This window comes from Tachypleus tridentatus, chromosome 1 (assembly GCF_004210375.1).
Source record: "Tachypleus tridentatus isolate NWPU-2018 chromosome 1, ASM421037v1, whole genome shotgun sequence".
Lineage (NCBI taxonomy): Eukaryota > Metazoa > Arthropoda > Merostomata > Xiphosura > Limulidae > Tachypleus > Tachypleus tridentatus.
The window spans coordinates 112332109-112352236 of NC_134825.1; the positions used below are offsets into that span (position 1 = coordinate 112332109).

The 20128-nt window shown below is 35.7% G+C and overlaps 1 protein-coding gene across 3 annotated transcripts in view; it reads left to right on the plus strand.

Moving 5' to 3' along the window:
- LOC143258542 (neural cell adhesion molecule 2-like) overlaps positions 1–17129 on the plus strand; it is a 278171-nt gene extending 261042 nt beyond the window's left edge. For 2 of the 3 annotated variants that reach the window (XM_076517686.1, XM_076517675.1), the window contains exons 4-14: positions 860–1063; positions 2048–2341; positions 2798–3088; positions 3319–3606; positions 6442–6744; positions 7565–7693; positions 9366–9399; positions 12010–12113; positions 13414–13568; positions 14310–14523; positions 15808–17129. In XM_076517686.1, coding sequence (XP_076373801.1) covers positions 860–1063; positions 2048–2341; positions 2798–3088; positions 3319–3606; positions 6442–6744; positions 7565–7693; positions 9366–9399; positions 12010–12113; positions 13414–13568; positions 14310–14486 — 1979 coding nt within the window. In that variant the 3' untranslated portion in view covers positions 14487–14523; positions 15808–17129. The remainder of the gene's footprint in view (positions 1–859; positions 1064–2047; positions 2342–2797; positions 3089–3318; positions 3607–6441; positions 6745–7564; positions 7694–9365; positions 9400–12009; positions 12114–13413; positions 13569–14309; positions 14524–15807) is intronic. The other variant, XM_076517682.1, reaches the window with a different exon arrangement.
- The last annotated feature ends 2999 nt before the right edge of the window (positions 17130–20128 follow it).

Here is a 20128-nt window from a genome sequence, read left to right on the forward strand (position 1 = left end):
TTTAGCTGTGGAAGCGTTATAATGTGACGGTCAATCCCACTCTTCGTTAGTAAAAGAGTAGCACAAGAGTTGGCGGTGGGTGGTGATGACTAGCTGCCTTCCCTCTCGTCTTACATTGCTAAATTAGGGACGGCTAGCACAGATAACCCTCGAGTAGCTTTGTGCAAAATTCAAAAACAAACAAACAATCGAACCATGAAATTTATCGTTCAAAATCTTCACGCTTCTTGCTATCCAACTCAACTTATGACGAACACACATGCACACACACACACACATGCACACACATGTATATGTGATATGTATATATCAAAATAACAATGTTCTGTGTTCACCGCGGAGAATTGAACCCTACAAGTCTTGACGCTACCTGCTGACGAATTATCGTTATAAACACACACACACATACTGACTCATATATATAATAAACAATACTGCCTATTGTATGTTCATGTAACTACTTCGCACGGTTTGGATGAAAGTGCGTCAACTTTTATGTATAGGTTAATTCGGTCTATATGAAGGGAACACAAAATATCAGTTCTATGTTGTTTTTTTTTACCACTACTTCGTCCCCTGTTACCAGAGTTTCACCAAATTTCACATGAAAGTCTATCGGGTCTATTCAAAGGCACGCGCAAGTTAACGGTTTCACATTTTATGTTTCGCAATTTGTATGGATTTTTCTCTTTTTTTCACAATTTTTTCACATAAAGGGACATCTTTACGCCCTAAGATTACGTTCTATTAATCCGTGCATGGAGCGGGTACTCCAGTAGTAAGTAATTTTTATGTTGTTTTTTTTAAACTAAACCTTAACAGATTCTGTTTTTTTTAAAAACTTATTATCATTTTCCAGGAAAACCTCGACCAAGTGTCACCTGGTGGCGAGATTATTCATTGTTGGATGGCAATTACACGTTTGAACTTGGTGATATTGTTCAGAACCAGTTAAAGGTCGAGAGATTACATCGGCATGACCTTCTAGCTGTGTTAACCTGTCAAGCGTCTAACAACAACATCACAGTACCGGCATCGAGTGCCATAACAGTCGACATGAACCGTAAGAATACATTATTTAATAACAGAAAAGTACATAATTGTAGACATTAATGTAGAGGTCTTATGTTGTCAAGATACGTCTTTTTAAACTACAGGACCATACTAGGGAGAAATATAGACTGCAGGTTTATACTAGGGAGAAATCTAAACGCCAACTATATAGATCAGGAATCTAATTGTCACGACTGTGACATTAGAATCTGAGAGTTTCTCTCTAGCTGGTTAAACTTTGTTTGGTTTCTTGTGTTTGTTTTCATACACAGATGCCATACTTGATGTCCTTTCTTTAAATTTGTTACATTAAAATCTAACGTAATTTTACCACAATGTGAGATTATTGGTAAACAACAAATTTAAATAAACAAAGATATTTAAAAAATTAATAAAATTTTGAATTGGCAAAATTCACGAATACTTGTGAAATGTGGTTATTCATTTCTTTCACCGCCAGTTGATCCACTTTAACCATTGGTTTAACGGTCAATTGACCCACTTTAACCTGGCCCGGCATGACCAGGTGGTTAAGGCACTCTACTCGAAATGTGAGGGTCGCAGGTTCGAATCCCCATCGCACCAAACATGCTCGTCCTTTCAGCCGTGGGGGCGTTATAATTTTACGGGCAATCCCACTATTGGTTGGTAAAAGAGTAGCCCAAGATTTGGCGGTGGGTGGTGATGACTAGCTGCCTTATCTTTAGTCTTACACTGCTAAATGAAGGGCGGCTACCACAGATATCCCCCGTGTAGTTTTGCGCGCAATTCAAACCAAACCCACTTTAACCCCTGCTTTTACAGCCGATTTACCTCCTTAACCACTATAAAACAATTTATCCACTGTTTTAATACCCAGAAGTACATTTAACCACTAATTTTGTCACTCACCAATAAACCATTTCAGCGTTATTTTATACACCTGTGATCTAGTTCAGGATTTCTTTGATCAGCAGTAAACCTTTTACGTTTTTGTTTGTTTCTTAATGACCAGTGAAACCAGTGAACGTGGTCATCACACCTTCGAAGAAACCCCTTTCCGCTAATAAAGAAACAGGGTTAACATGTATAGGTAAAGGATCGCGACCTGCTAGCAGGATAACTTGGTGGAAAGGAAGCCTACAAATGTTGAACACCCGAGAAAAAATACTGCACAACAGCGACACCAGGAGCACTTTGCAATTTACGCCATCTATCGACGATAATGGGAAGTTTTTGTCTTGTCGTGCTGAAAATCCGCTGTTTTCAGGGAGTGCTGTTGAGGACGGATGGAGATTGGATATACAATGTAAACGAACGTGATTATAGTTCAAAGTTTGTAACTTTACAGTGAGAAATAGAGTATGTTTTATGACTATATTTATTTGACCAGTAAAGAAAACCATAACCTAATTCCACTAATTCAGAAATTGTAATTAAATGTGCAATTTAAAAGAAACGTTTACTGGCAATTAATAAGTTTTTAGCCCTTGATTGAGATATTTTCCGATTCTCAATAAGAAATATTACTTATAAATATTACATAATACTTCTCCAGATATTAATATAAATTTAATAAAAATATTTTAATATTAATAAAAATTATAAATCAATAAGATTTTTTGTTTGATTTATTAAATAATTATAATTTCTTTATAATTAAAATCAGTCTGTTTCAATATTGTTTTTACGGGGTAAGAAAGAAACCCCGTCAGAGATTTTCTTGAACCTCAATCATAAGTTAAATGAGCACGTCCTTTTCTAGATCCCCCTCAAGTGAGTCTGAAACTCGGCACAAACCTCAAAGTATCGAACATTCAAGAAGGTAAGGACGTCTATTTTGAGTGCAGTGTTCGAGCTAATCCTTGGATTCACGAGCTGAGCTGGCAGTTCGAGGAAAAAGACCTTTCTACCAATACGTCAGCAGGCGTCATTATTAGCAACCAATCGCTGGTGCTACAGAAAGTTAAGAAAGGATTCAGGGGAAAGTTCACGTGCTCTGGAAGTAACAGTCAAGGCATAGGAATCAGTAACGAGATATTTCTCAAGGTTAAATGTAGGTCACACTTTAATTAAATTATTCAAGTCCTAAAGAGCATGGCTCAGGATATAATGATTTCTTATATCGGTATAATTTCGTAAATAGTACATAAATTCATAAAATAAAAGATTACAAATTTGGACATCTGGTTCTAGAAGTTATTAACTTGGAGTGAGATGCGTTAAGAACAACATAACGTTATTTTCTTAATGGATATCTTCTGTTCTTTCTATCGATTTTTCCAGATGCTCCCTTTTGTAAACCTGGCCAAAAATCTGTTTATGGCGTAGCCAAACACGAGGCTGTTGACGTGTCATGCGAGTTGGATGCCGATCCGGCTGAAGTCACAGTTCACTGGCGTTTCAACAGTTCCTACAAGAGATCCGACAAAGTGGCCTTCACTGCTATTGGCACGCGTAGCGTGGCCACTTATACTCCCGAGTCAGATGAAGACTATGGGAAGTTGCTGTGTTGGGGAACAAACGTCATCGGAATCCAAAGTAATCCCTGTGTTTTCACAGTGGTTCCAGCAGGTAAATGTTACAGTGTCGGGCATGATCCTGTTATTAGCGTGCATGAAATGCGAGTCTGAAGATTCCTGGTTTATGTCCCATTGCCGTCAAGACGGTCTTTTCAGCAGCTTCGTCAGATCCCACTTTTCGGTCACTCCAAGAGTTAGAGCTCAACGCTGATAACTGCCCAGGCTCACTCCACTGTGGTGGTCATTCTTGATGACGAGAAACCCGCTTAAAATAAAAATGTACTTCAGAACGGCTGGTATGGGTATTAACACTTTTACTGATAAGCAAAGAACAACGTTTTGACCTTCCTAGGTCATCTTCAGGTAAAGAAAGAGAGAGTGTTTGAATGTGACCGTTGACGGACTCATATTCTATGGACGAGAGTATAAACGTGTACGGGATTGTAGGGGCGCTGTAGTTGGATGTTAAGTTATTAATTAGTATAGGTTTTAAGATGTTACTTTATATTGGTTTAATTTTAGTTTTAGTTGCTCGGCACATGAAACAAAACAAAATCTCAATATACTAAGAAGCCAAATAAACACAACCACAAAACTATGTTGTTCACCTGGTAACATTAACAATGAAATCAACAAAATAAAACAATACTTCATCAACATCAACAAATTTCACCGAAAACCGTAGAAAAAAAAGATTACACACACACAACAAACAAACAAGAATAAACCCCAAGATACAACAAACTATAAAACCTTATACTGCTGAACACCATATGTTCCTGATATAAGTGATAAAATAACCAACATTTGGAAAAAAAACATAAACAAAACACAACATTCCAGTAAACACGAAATTTATTCAAAAACCAGGTACAAAACTAAAGTCCATACTATGTAAAAACTACACTGACACATACCACACCAACATGATTTATAAAATACAATGTGATAACTGCCACAACTTTTATATTGGAGAAACAAGTAGAAAAATGGAAACCAGATTCAAAGAACATAAAAAGTCACCTTCACACGTTTTCGAACACTGAAAATCAAATAAACACAACATAACCATAGAAAACACTCAAATACTAAATAAAGAAACAAACATAAACAAACGCAAAATCAAAGAAGCCCTACTTATACAGAAACTAAAACCAAAATTAAACCAATATAAAGGAACATCTTTATACCTATACTAATTAATAACCTAACATCCACCTGCAGCGCTTCCTACGATCCCGTGCACGTTTATACTCTCGTCCCTAGGATATGCGTCCGTCAAAGGTCATATTCAAACACTCTCTATTTCTCAATCTGAAGATGACCTAGGAAGGTCAAAACGTTGTTCTCTCCTTATCAACAAAAGTGTTAATACCCACATCAGCCGTTCTGAGATACAATGTGGTAATCAGTTCGCAGGTAACTCTTGTTACGTTGTTACATTTCATTATAAAACAAACAAACGTTGTTTTATTCATACTCTAAAACCGTTATTTTGAAAGACAGAAAAAGCACGCACTACTTCTTGTGGCGCATGTACAAACCATACCCAACAGGCATATCCTACTTTTTTATTTTTAGAAAGTTTCTCTAGCGAATAAAACCAACAGATGACCATTTAAGTAGTTACTCTCAATAATCAGGTAACCACTAACAAGTGAAGAAAAAAAACAAACAAGTTATTACAAGGAACCAGGTAGCAATAAATAACCACACAGTTGCTATGAGTAACCAGGTAGCCAATAACAAGAACCATCGAGTCACTATCAGTAGCCAAGAGCAGGTAGTCAAGTAATTAATTGTGGAATATGGTCTCAAAGTGAGAAGAGCATTGGCTTTGATAGTAGGATTTAAACCATGAATTCTCGTTTTCTTAATAGAAAATTGGTATTAAGTTTCATTAGCTTTTTTTTCTTTAACAAGTAAAAAGGTCCTAAGGAACAGAAAAAAAATCCTATTTATCGTATGTTTCCTCTTACACTACCTTTACGACAAAATTCTTTTGAGCACTCGACAGATTATATTCGCTTTTTACCCTGAAGACAGGATAATCAAATCAGTCGATTAGTAAACAGTTTTTTCTGGACCTTAAAGATGTCCTTAATGTCAGTTCACCGCTCAATCTTAACAGTACGTAACTGGCAATTAAGGAACTGTTGTCGAAATGAGAAAAAATTAATGTATAAATTCACTCCCTCGAAGTAAACCAATTTAAATAACAGAAAATAAACAAAGTCATGTGCTACGTGCATCGCCACATACCCCTCTGTTCACAGACTTTACTATTTAAACAAGAACTATAGCAGTTGAACAAAGACGAAGACGTACTAGAAAAATGAAGTAAAAACCATCAGAATGGACTTCGTGTTGCTAGTTATACAAGTTTTAAATGTAAGCACAGGGGAGTTCTTGCGACATTTGGTGACAATATGATGACTTTACAGCCTCCGAGCAGTTCGTGGACTTGCGTAATGCGTGTGTAGCATAATAATAAATTTGCAGGCCGTAAAGTATCTATTGTGTATTATAAGAATAATTGAAAGCAAAACACGAAACGTTTTGTAGCATAGGAAAGAATACCACTAAAAAAATGATTTATTAAGTTTGTTATATTTCATATCAATTGAAGACGTAAGTTATTGTTGGGATTATGGCCGAAAATATCGATAACGGTTGACGAATCAATACGTCCTAACCACTGTGTTTTTATTTCATGGCTTTGATACTGCAAATTATTATGGTCTTTTACATTAGTTACAATATATAATCGGTTGATTTTTAGGTCTGAGGTATGTAGTAATAAGCTTGCTTTGATAAGAAGTTGTTAACGACGGACAGAAAATGTCACATAATTGACTCCAAAAGTCGTACACATCTATTCATTCAGGTCATCCTGACCCTCTCCGTAATTGCTCCGTACTCAATAAAACAGAAGAATTAGTATCCCTGCAATGCCTTGAAGGATATAATGGAGGGATGTTGCAACAGTTTATACTGGAAGTTTACTCAACAGAGGGCGACACTCTCCAAGCCAACATCTCTTCCCAGACCCCTCTGTTTATCGTAGATGAACTTCCGTCAGGAACTGCGCTAAGGCTGGTCATATATGCTACAAATCCGAAAGGTCGAAGTTCACCAGTGGTTATGTTAACTTCTACGTTAAGACCTGCAGAAAAATTAACAAGAAAAGGTTTGGGTCATATTTTTTTGTGTTAAGTTATCATTTGGTCAATGTTGTTCTCACCTGCATCGATGTCATATTTAATCAAACGAACAAATAATTCAATATATTCCTAAACATTACACATTTGATCCCGTGGGGTGGTACGACTTTCTTGTAAAAAATTCTGGAACCACAAGGGTGTAAAGTTTTACAGAAGATTCACAAACTGGACAGACTGCATTATAATAAAATATAAAAATAATTCCATGGAACTTGTAACATTTGTAGTAAATATACAGTTTGTAATTCATTACACAACCCGTGTACAAACAGAGCATATTCAGTGAAACCTTGTTTTTAACTTCGGCAACTTGTTTATTGTTTTGTATCCAGCTTCAGTTTATTTATTAAACAAGATGTAGTCACTCACTTAAATGGTACTTTCACTGCCACGCTTGTAGACAAACAACTGCAGAGTTTCTATTAGTGTAGTTTCTTACAAGCCCTACTACGGAGTTTCTAGTCCTGCTTGTCTTAAGACGTACTGTTGTAACGTTTTTCCATAAAGATCAACCCGAACACATCCATTATTTAACTCCATAGCTCTCGACACAATTGGTTGTATAGAAAGCATCCCGAACTGTTATTGTCGTCAGTAAAACTCGGGTTTGTTAACTGCTATTAAGACCAGTATTATTACCACACCTTAACTTAAATAATGCACGCTTATCTACTACAGTTTAACTGTTCGCGAAATCGGGTGATTTTGTTTTCTCTCGAGCAGTCATCACGAGCTAAACAGCCGGAGAATTCGATTATGATGAAGTTTTCTTTGTATTTTTTGCAGGAGATGGCGAGGGAATCATCATCATTCGTCCATTTCTAGCCATCCTGATTGCTGTCGTGGTCGCTCTTGTCATCATCACGCTTGTATTGGCCGTTTTCATTCGCTCAAAGTGGAAAAGGCGGGAAAAGGGTGAGATTAGGCTGAACCAGTACACTAAATTCTATAGATATGAATGCTTAACAAAGTTAGAGTTCACACGATAGCCCACTTTTGTGTTTTTTTTAATAACGTAAGATCTTCTGCTTTTAACTATTTCTCACATACGCACGTTTCCTTCTGAGTTATACGTTTGATTAATTCACATTAGCCAATTATACTTTATGTGAAAGACCGGTGTTAAGCCTACAGCTGAACAATAGGATGTCTATGTTATGTCTACCACAAGGAAAGTAAACCCTCTTACAAAGTAAAGCAAATATGGTTTTCTAGCTTATCTAATGGTAATTTTAAACTGTTCTGCTTCAAGGAATAAAATAACATAACGTTTTTAACCCTAACTACAGATACGGCTTCCATATCTATCTTCGTCTCAGACGAACCAACAAAAATTTCTAATTAATTATGCACCAGAATGCTCGCGAGGCAAAAACTTTGTTCTCATTGGGCTCGTAATAACATTGTAGTTACAAACAAATAAAATAAATGTATATATCAGTATGGAAGTTATTAAACAGAAATGTTACTGGTTGGTTTCCGTCTGTGTTGTACCTAAAAACCTGGGATGTCACTTGTGTTTCTGGTCAATTCTTTACTAAATGTTATAATAAAACAGAAAAGTGCTAATCGTTAGACTGTGTTTACTCCCCAGTAGTGAATGGTGCAGAGACAACTCCGTTGTTTCCGAGTTAACGACATTTCCAGGGACTTGTTAGAATTTAAGGCTCATTCCCTACTGTAAACATACTGAAGATGAACCACTGTGTTTCTATAGTAGATGGTCCACTGTGCTTCTTTAATAGATGGTCCACTGTGCTTCTTTAGTAGATGGTCCACTGTGCTATGTGCTTACAAAAACGAATGCAAGAAAAAGAAACATAGTTATGTTTCTAGTCCTGTTCCAAGTAGCACATCTAGTTCTAATCCAACTAGTAGATCTGGTCTTGATCCAATTAGCAGATCTGGTCCCGATCCAAGTAGCAGATCTAGTCCTGATCCAAGTAGCAGATCTTGTCTCGATCTAAGTAGAAGGTAGCAGATCTGGTCCTGATCCAAGTCGCAGATCTGGTCCTGTCCAAGTAGCAGATTTGGTCCTGTCCAAGTAGCAGATCTTGTCCTGTCCAAGTAACAGATCTGGTCCTGATCCAAGTAGCAGATCTGTTCCTGATCCAACTAGCAAATCTAGTCCTGATCCATTTCAGTTTTCTGTGTTGATTCGCCGTAATTAACTTGAAGATTGTTACTCTCACTTGTTTTAGTGTTTCTCAAATTATATCTAATCAAAATAAAATGTAAACGGATCCCACTATCAGCTTGGATTAACAACATAGACGCATCCTACGATTAGTTTGGATTAACAACACAGACGGATCCTACGATTAGTTTGGATTAACAACACAGACGGATCACACTATCAGTTTGAATTAACAACACAGACGGACCCTACTATTAGTTTCAATTAGCTCCTCAATTAGTTTTATCTTAGCAGTATCACTTCTAACAGACGTTCGTGTTTTCCGGTTTTACTTTTATTTCACGTTTTAGCATGTTTGTTTTACTGTTCTCATTGTACACGCGTGAGTTGTTGAAATAATTTTGAACATGTTTTAACACAAGTGGTGACGTGTTTTTGTTTTACCCCCAGGAGAAGAAAGAAGGAGTAATTCAGGACTACAAAAGTGAGTTTTAGTTTTTTGTGCGGATTGATAAAATATTTTAAGAGGTAATTTGTTCCTCTCTATTTGATTTGAAGTGTTTTTTGTACGTAGTAAGTCTCTATCATAGCATACGAGAATCTCTTAAAAATTATTCAAACAGAAAGCGAGTAGGTTTAACTTCCCAACAGCAAAGAAATCTACTCTGATTTTAATTTAGCACAAAATATACACTTATAAATGACAATATTTACCTGTCAGTTTGGAAATGTAAGTTTTGATTTATCATTAGCTCCGCACGTTTTTTAATATACGTAAGAAAATAAAAATAAAAAACTCACCGACACTAATCAACAACATAAGAGTTTTAAAAAACACACAAACTAAACATAGGTACATATGTTGAACAGTAAACAACGTTCGTGCCGATGATGTAAACATAATTTTTATATCAAACTCCGAGTTCCGCTGTGAGTGTGTGTAACAATTAATGATTGCACTGTTTCGTTCTCTCTCTTTTGTCGTAATAACGTTGGAAAATATTAAATCGATATACTTTTATCTATCGATTGGTTTTGATATCCTAAGAACAGAAACACTAGAGGACATCCACGTGTTGTTTTTCAGGAGTGGAAGTTTCTCGTGATGTTTGTCGAACTAACAGGACCAGCTGTGAAAACTCAGCATTATCATTGTTTTAATAGGTAACTGGTTTATCTAATTTGGATGTTCTCGGATCATAAGGATCCAAATACTGGGTTCTCGCGCTCTAGGTTGAAACACCCTTGGAATCCCTAAATGCCACCTTAAAGTATTATTACTGTTTCTTGGTGCTCATATGCTGTAATGAATTTCGTGACAGGATCTGACACGTTATATCCCGATATAGACCAACCAGATGCGTGCTTTCCCAGTACCAAGTAATGGCTCCATCGTATCAGTCCAGATTTCATGGAAATTATCGTTCCGATAACGTTATTACTTTTAGCCAGTGTTCATTTGGAAATCGACAATGATGATGGAAAGCGCGAGATAGCAATCGATGCTCGTGATGTCATCTCGTGTGACTGAACTTCCAAACATTCGTAGCTGTTGGTGTAATACTCGATTAACGAGGCTTAAGAAAGGGCTGCTGGCTATTGTTGTCAAGTTACGACTTTATTCGTTTCGTCTTTGTTAAACTCAATACGACGATATTCAGTTTTTAAACAAATATTTAAAAACATTTCGTGCCCTTATATAAAAATACTGCCCCTTGAAAGTCAGTGATAAAAGTGAATGCTTGTAATATTAAAATTTGAGGTTCGGTCCTCTAATGTGCACAACGTAAAGGAACGGTTGGTGTAGCTCTGTGCGTTATACAGACAAATATGTTATAACTGTCTCCCCCTGGCGGATTAACAGTAAACTAGGCTTACTTTAATCTTACTACCAATAAAAATGTTACGTATTATTAGCTGGAAACCTATACTGACCATGTATTATTGTTGCTAGACTCTAATTGTTATGTCGTATTAGCTGGAAAACTTTCCTTATAATTTTACCTTGTTCAGGGTTTATTCTCAACCATTTATGGTGTAAGTTTAGTCATTCCTATTGTGGTGATAACCTTTAGTTCCATGTGTAAGGGTTTGGTCACTTAAAGGAACACGAGATACGTATTGTAGACGTACAATATGCGTTTAGGAGCTGACAATAATTGAACAAGTGGCCCCATCTCTTATCTCTTGAAGGAATAATTACAGTAAATAACATAGCTTTTATTCATGATCTTGTAAAAACACGTAGGTCTAAGAAGTCTTGATAAAAATGGAATAGAAACCCGATAACTCGAGTGTTTCGAAAATTGAATCTTCTTTTTCAGGGGCAAATTTATAATAGCTTTTAGTTATTGTTTCGTTAAAATGCGAGAGTAGAATCCTATAACTTTATTTCCAAATTAATATAATAAAATTACAAATCTCCACTTGACAGAAGTTATTTTCAAATTATATTAATGTAAAAATGATCTATGAACAGCTTAATATAAGGCCAAGCGCGTTAAGGCGTGCGACTCGTAATCCGAGGGTCGTGGGTTCGCATCGCCGTCGCGCCAACCATGCTCACCCTTTCAGCCGTGGAGGCGTTATAATGTGAAGGTCAATTCAAAACAAACAAACTAGTTTAATATAAACTTCAATTTATATATTTTTAGTGCGTGTGTATGAAAGGTATTTGTAAAGCAGAAAATATTTATTAAGTGCAGTAAAATATGATTTTATAAATATACCTGTCTAAACAGTATCTAGTTTATAAATATATCTGTCTAAACAGTATCTAGTTTATAAATATACCTGTCGAAACAGTATCTAGTTTATAAATATACCTGTCGAAACAGTATCTAGTTTATAAATATACCTGTCGAAACAGTATCTAGTTTATAAATATACCTGTCTAAACAGTATCGAGTTTATAAATATACCTGTCTAAACAGTATCTAGTTTATAAATATACCTGTCTAAACAGTATCTAGTTTATAAATATACCTGTCTAAACAGTATCGAGGTATTAGAAAAATCTATGTTCCATTTGGTGATAACTTGTTATAATTCTTCGATATTAATTATACGAATTTACTAAAACGCTCGTTTGTAGATTCGAGACTCCTCTCAAGATGGACGTGGACGATTCGTCAGAACTTGACGATAGGGGGCCCGATATAATTCCAGCTAAAAATATATCTAGTTCCACATTCACGGGTAAGGTTCAAATTACTTGCTACTGAAAGTATCATACCAGTAAATGCTAATTAGTGAAATAAATTTAGAGAAAATAAGTTCTGAACCAAAAATTCTCGATTTCAAAGTGTTAAGCGGTTTGTTTGTTTTTTTGTTTGCGTGTGTGTGAAAAGCGTAACACTAGAAATTCACTCAACTTTTCAGAAAGTTTGGAATTTGAAGCTTCGAGTTACTACGGTTATTTACGTTATAGGCACACACAGTATTGAAACAAAGGCTTGCGGCCCGGCATGGCCAGGTGGGTTAAGACGTTCGACTCGTAATCCGAGGGTCGCGGGTTCGAATCCCGGTCGCACCAAACATGCTCGCCCTTTCAGCCGTGGGCGCCTTATAATGTGACGGTCAATCTCACTATTCTTTGGTAAAAGAGTAGCACAAGAGTTGGTGGTGATGACTAGCTGCCTTCCCTCTAGTCTTACACTACTAAATTAGGGACGACTCGCGCAGATAGCCCTCGAGTAGCTTTGCGTGAAATTCAAAAAACAAACAAAGGCTTGCTCTGAGTTTCATGTATTTTAAGATAAGTGCCAGTTGACAATAGGCTAGTTTTCAGTTTTGTTTCTTCAGATGTGACGCCATAAATTATTAAAAGATATTTTAAAAGCTAAGACTTACCATTCGTTCCAAGTGTTTGTGCGGAAACTGAAAATTACTAAATACATTTCTTTCTTCTAAAATGAACATTCCGAGCGTGAAACTAAAATTAGGGACCATATTTCAAATTTCACCTAGTTTAAAAGTTTGAAATTTTGACAACTGGGAAAGTATAAATGCATTCTTTATTAGCTAAAAGAAACACAGTTGGTTATTTCAAGTTTTGCAGATTGTGCTTAATCTAACGTAAATATTACATTAATTACCTTTTAGTTTTCTTAACACTTGCCTGATAAAGGTCATGCCTGGAACTCTGGTCCAGCAAGTCAAAATCCCCATACCTGGAACTTTGGCCTAGATGCCATCACAGAGTGCTTACTTTAAGTACTTTTCTGAACTATCTATAGCCCAAGTGACCTTTGGGTTCAGAACTTTGGATACAAGGTTCCTAATAATGTACCTCACAGAAGTAATTGAACAAGATATCATCAAGTGTTGTAGGTTAATCCTTCATTGGCACTCCATGGGAGTTATCTAATACTTTTATCAGTCGAAAATACAAGAGTTCAATGGTATGCTATTATATAATTGATGACTGAGATTGTATACTTAACTTGTATAGTTAATAAATATTTCTGAAAAATACAATCTCTTTCTTCCGAGTTAGGCACCATGGACGAAAAGGACCAAAAGTGCTTGCAAATGAACAACACAATGGAAGTGGAGTACAGTATACATTCACCGAGTAGGAACCGCCTGGTACCTTTGGACTCTCTTTATAGTAGATCCTTGTTTGAGAACAGGGGGATTTCTCTCACAGAAGTGAGTATAAGTGGATTTTTGTTTTGTTTCGGAACTTCAAACTTGTATCCCGGAGATCAGCCTGCTGATCAAATGTAAATTCTTTGACTTTTCTTGGGGTGGTCGGTGGGTGCTCTGTTAGAGTAATGTTGAAATCCATTGTTCAACACGTGAACAACAATACACCAGCGGCTTTAAACCATTGACTACTGATTCGCCATATAGGGAACGGTCCGCCTCTAGCAGTTGAATACAAGTGTGACATATGCGGTTTGTGGCTTGCCAAACTTTCGTGCGCGTTTAGATCAGCAAACATCACCGAGCCGGATTTACTAGCCTGAAGATAATCCGCGAACATCACCGAGCCGGATTTACTAGCCGAAAGATAATCCGCGAACATCACCGAGCCGGATTTACGAGCCTGAATGTAATCTGCGAACATCAGCATGCCGGATTTTGTGTGTGTTGTGTGTTTTTCTTATAGCAAAGCCACATCGGGCTATCTGCTGAGCCCACCGAGGGGTATCGAACCCCTGATTTTAGCGTTGTAAATCCGTAAACTTACCGCTGCACTAGCGAGGGGCATCGGATTTAGTAGCCCAAAGATTAAAAACGGCATATTAAAACTGCCCTAGCTATTTTCAAGATATACATTATACGGCTTTTGTCTAATACGTTTTGGTTTTTTTTTATCATCTCCTATCCAAGTAACTTTTACCGCCGTACTGATATTTATGTTACCAATGTTTATTTCATCTCTAGCAGCTGGAAGACGTAACTTACGCTGACTTATCCCTTCCTCGTGGTCAATGCCTTAACCCTGTTAGACGGCGGGAACTTCCCACTGAATATGCCAAACTGGATTTCTCCAGAAGATGCACCGAGAGAGAAGAAAGTAACACACCACTGATGACAAGTGGCAGAGAGAGCACAGTGTAGACACGAACAAAGACAGTGATAAAAATCATAACTTTGTGTAAGCTCGTTTTTTATTTTTGAATTTCGCGCAAAGCTACGCGAGGACTATCTGCGCTAGCCGCCCCTAATTTAGCTGTGTAAGATTAGAGGAAAGGCAGCTAGTCATCAACGAATAGTGGGATTGACCGTCACATTATAACGCCTTAACCCACCTGGAAATACCGGGTCCCCTGTGTAATACTAAAAGTATTTCGTATAACGTGCAGAATTGTCTGAACCGGAACTCATTACTATACGAATTATACCCTGTTTTTCAAAACCACACTCTATATGCTTACGTAGCAGTAACTATGAATCCAATGGGCCTGTCATGGCCAGGTGGTTACGGCGCTTGACTCGTAATCCTAAGGGTCGCCGGTTCGAATCCCCGTCACACTACAAACATGATCGCCCTTTCAGCCGTGGGGACGTTAATATGTGACGGTCAATCCTACTATTCGTTGGTAAAAGAGTAGCCCAAGAGTTGGCGGTGGGTGGTGATGACTAGCTGCCTTCCCTCTAGTCTTACACTGTTAGATTAGGAACGGCTAGTGCAGAGAGCCCTAGAGCAGCTTCGCGCGAAATTCAAAACAAATAAAGAACCCAAGGTCTTTATTGTCTTTAAACACCTACACTTTTAAAAATTACGTACGATGGTGTTTGAATTGCAGAGAATTTTGGTTACGAAATACTGAAAAAATTGAGTTGAATTTACAGTTATATCTTTATGAATAATTAGATTAAAGTTATACAAGGTGTCGATAAATTATTCAACCCATTATCGGCCTTTACCAATTATTTATTATGAGAGCTATCTCAAAATGGTTTGTGATAATTAATAACACAACTCGAGACATTTTTTATTTATTTCGCAGAATATCGACTCGAGACATGTTTTGTAACGTTTGGAGCGAAATTATCTACCGCCTTTGATGTTCCGCGTGCTACCAATGGAGCTTCGCGTGGAAGTTTACTGAATTATTGATTGAACTGTAGTAGTTTACCTAAATAAAACAAAAATTGCTTGAGTTGTGTTATTAATTGGCGCAAACCGTTTTAAGGTAGCTCATATAATGGACAATTTATAATGGGGTGAATAATTTATGGGCACACTGTATCTTAAATAACTGAATTAGAGAGTTGGTATCTTCACGAGTAATTGGATTACACAATCATATCCTTACGAGTACCTGAGATTACAATTATATCTTTATGGGCAGTTGGATTACAGAGTTGTATAATAAATATTCATAAGGCGCTTTGTTTTGTTTCTACCATTAATCTCCTGTATTTCTTTACACAGATCCGCCCAGCCATATCCCTCGACACACAAACGTAACCAAGTGTGTTAAATTCAACGTGTGTGAGACACTTAAAATGGTGAAGCCGGAGGACAAATCGAATAAAACGAGAGGAGTGATAAAGGGGTTGCCTTTGGGGGGGATTAGAATGCGATAAAAAGACTGCAATGAGTAAACAACCCCCCCGTCTTTAAATTACAATACGTAAAAGAACAATGTTTGATGTTTGTTGTTCTGTGTAATATCGCCTTACTTGACGTGTTTTTTTCTTTCGAGACGTTCGTCGACGCACTTTAAAGTTATCAAATAAGCACAGCTCACTGTATCTATTAAATTTATTATTACGTAATAAAGGAAGTGTTTTAATAAAACATTATTTTGTGCTATCTCTGGCGTCCCTATTGCTGGCAGAGCGTAGAGTAAGAGTTTCTATCTTGGACTACGTTCGGAAGGTTGAAGTTTAGATCTTTGATATCGTGCTAAATTCCACCTGTACTTTCAACATTTGGAAACGTAATAATCTTAACAATAAATTGTGCCATTCAGTGAATAAGAGCCACGTATAAATGGAAGGTGTTGCAAACATATCTTATTCCATTTGGTCAACAGTTCTAAATTAGGAATGGCTATTCTTGAAAATATAAGAGTCTCTGACCTAGCAGTTTAGTCCATATGTCTTATAAAGTGGCGGGTAGATGGAAGTTACTAAAGGCCAACTATTTCTCTGTTGTTACTTTAGTTTATTATTTTAAACACGAAAAATAGACCTATTACTATTAGGCCTAGCTAAACAGACTTTAAATCGATATTATGGGGATGAATAAAAAGTATTAGGCCTAAAAAACGTGCTTTAAATTGGTATTACGGCAATATGTAAAAAAGTATTAGGCCCAACTAAATGTGCTTTAAACTTGTAGTACAGCAATGTGTAAAAAAGTATTAGGTCCAACTAAATGTGCTTTAAACTTGTAGTACAGCAATGTGTAAAAAGTATTAGGCCTAACTAAACGTGCTTTAAATCTGTAGCACAGCGATGTGTAAAAATCATTAGGCCTAAATAAACGGAATTTAAAGCAGCATCACTATTTGCATCGCTAGAGAAATTTAAGAGCAGTGATTAGAATATTCCAGGGATTTTCTGTATTCAGTAGAGAAGATAAAGGGGGCAGTTGGGTTTAATAAATTGACTTGCCGTTTTCAGTCTCTGAAACTAGGAAACGATGTCGTTAATTCAATAATAATCGAAAGTTAGCTAGTTCTATTAATTTGTTTATAAATACTGTTTTTTGAACTTCTTTCGCAACTGTTTATAGTCTTTGATAGCGAGGATAATTTAAAAAACGGTTGTTCTGCTCCGTTTTTCTTAATTATTTTAGATCTATATCCAAGAATACATTTTGTGGTATTTTTAGAAATTAATATAATTTTACTTCAATTAATAATTATATGTATAACAAAGACTGCAAGATTGCTTGAAATGCCGGTTATGTTCTGTTAATAAACAAAGTTTTTCACTTGTTTTCTCGAGAATTAATAAAATTTTGTCACAAACGAGTATCAGGTTAAGTTTGTCGAACGAGCCGTTGAAATATTGTTTGCAAGATGTAGAATTATTGATGGATATGCCTGCTTCCTAAACTTCATTTGTAATACTCAGTTTGAATGGCTAATACATTTCCTCGTGGAATTTCTCAATACGTAAGACATGAAGGTGTTCAATCAGCGCGAGTGCATTTAAGTATTGGCGGAAAAAAGGAAAAATATGACCTTAGGGTTAAAAACATATCTATAATTTATTTCACTAGAAACTATATACATGTGGAACATACACAGTTTTCTCGTGTACTGGTAAATGATAATTAGCCGATCTCTAAGGTGAAACATGTTCAACAAAACTGACAAACGGTAGTCAAGACACCAGTGGAGACATTCGAGCTGAATCTAGAGACAGATTAGGTTCTCTGCTTATCAAAGTCCGAGTTACTCCCGGGAATAACTTGCTTTGAATTTCATTAAAATAGTGTTAACACGTTACATACATTGCGTGTTATTTAATATGACCCACTTTCTCCTATTGAAGTCCTAGAGTTTCAGTTTTGATTTTTTTTTGGAACTTACTTTTGCATGCTATGCGGCTGGAAAAGATATACTTGATGAATGTATTTCAAAAATAGAAGTTTTTAACAAAACTTCCAAGATTTAACACCAGAAGGACATCAAAAATAGAAAGTTTTCATAAGACTTCCTTTGTCACAGCTTCTGTCATAACGTATTCCACATTTAAGTTTATTTTTATTTTGGACAAGATAAAATTGTTTTGTTAGCTTTGTAGGCGATATATTAGTTCTTATTAAACTATTAGTAAAACAGTTTTGAATTTTTTCTGAGGAAAAATAATTATAAATCTAACATTTCACTCTGTATGGAAATACACATTTTACTTATTAAAACAAATTTTTGTGGCTTCTAAGAAATGTTTTTGATATAACTTATTAAGGATATAACCTTTGAAATAACACTTCCTGAACATTTTAAATGTTATTACATAGATACATTTAAATCGAACACTTTTCATCACTATTCCAAAGCCCGGCATGGCCAGGTGAGTTAAGGCATTCGAATCCTTGTCGCACCAAACATGTTCGCTCTTTCAGCCGTGAGGGCGTTATAAAGTGACGGTCAATTCCGCTATTCGTTGATAAAATAGTAGCCCAAGAGTTGGCGGTGGGTGGTGATGACTAGCTGCCTTCCCTCTAAGTATTCTTACACTGCTAAATTAGGGTACGGCTAGCGCAGATAGCCCTCGAGTAGCTTTGCGCGAAATTCAAAAAAACAAACAAACGCTTTTCACAGTCCACAGCCAGTTGTGGGAAGGCATTTATCCTTAAATGTTCTTCTAGATACTAAAATAGAAATGAAATTTAGTCACCCTAACATATTCGTACTATAAATTACTCCAACCACCGCCCTTAAAAGTTCGAATAATTTCTAAAGTAGAAATGAAACCACTCTAATACTTGTATTGTACACTTACGTTACTTCCAGAGAAATGAAATAATAAAATATATAGAACTGCAAGTTATATCTCAATATGTAGTTAATTTCTTAACCTTATGCTTTATCTTTTGAAATTTTATTAAACATAAGAAAACGAAACAAAATCAGATACTCGAGGCTAGTTTTTACGTTCTGGTGTACAGACAAAAATTATAATTGTCTATACCCTAGTGACAAAAAAAGGTATTTTCTTTATAGAAAATTAATTGTTAAGAATATTTTCATATTTGTGATAAAACGATGCAAACTTTTCGTGACTGTGAGCACTTATAGCCATTATTTTCAAGTTTGTTTATGAATAATATGGCATTTATAATGGTAGTTATGTATGGCAATTAGATCATTTAAGTAAAGAAAAGTAGATATGAGTTAGGATTCGAAATCTGTTTCAAAAATAAGTTCTGGCCATATATAAAGAAAAGTTCTCTCACCTTGGAATACCCACTGTTTTTTTCCTATTCCTGTTCATTAAAATTAATATAATTTAATTTTAAATTTAAATTGTCCAAAATGGCATTGAATATTTTCATTAAATCTTTCAACTCTATTTTGTGTTACAGTGTAGTGAAATCTTACTCAGAAACAGAGCTAGCCCTAACTAAACCACTCAAGTTATTTAAACCTTTCAAAACCGTGGCGTTGTTTGTAACAATCGAAAATAATAATAATCTAGATTATCTTTTAAAATGTTTTAGTTTCTCAAGCACAACATCCGGAATATTATTAAAAACAAGAGAGACAGGTTTAGTAACTGTCTTTTACTCTATGTAAATTCATTCACTTTACTTATATTGTTAATAATAATATGTTTTTAAGTATTTATTCTGGTATTGTTAATTTCTGTTATTAAAATTTGTTTATATATATATTTTTTACACATAAAATCACAGTTATCAATCTGTATAATAGTAAACTGTTTTTCAATTTTTTATTTTTGAAGATGTTGAAAGGAATGTTTCATTTATATTGAAGTAGATTTGAATTTGATAATCTATATTTAATGAACTTTTCTTGCTTATTTTGATAATCAAGTATTGATTTATATTTTTATGAATTCTTTTTAAGGCTTCACATTTTTTATTCATTTTTACGATTCTGAATTTGGCGTCTTTCTCCAACATTGATTGTAATTTCTCGTCCTTGATAACCTATAAATTATCTGTAACTATATGATTGTCAAAATAATTTTTGAATTCAGTACTGTTATAGCTACGAGGCAATTTATCAACTTCTATTGGATGAAATTCTTCAATGAATTTGTTATAG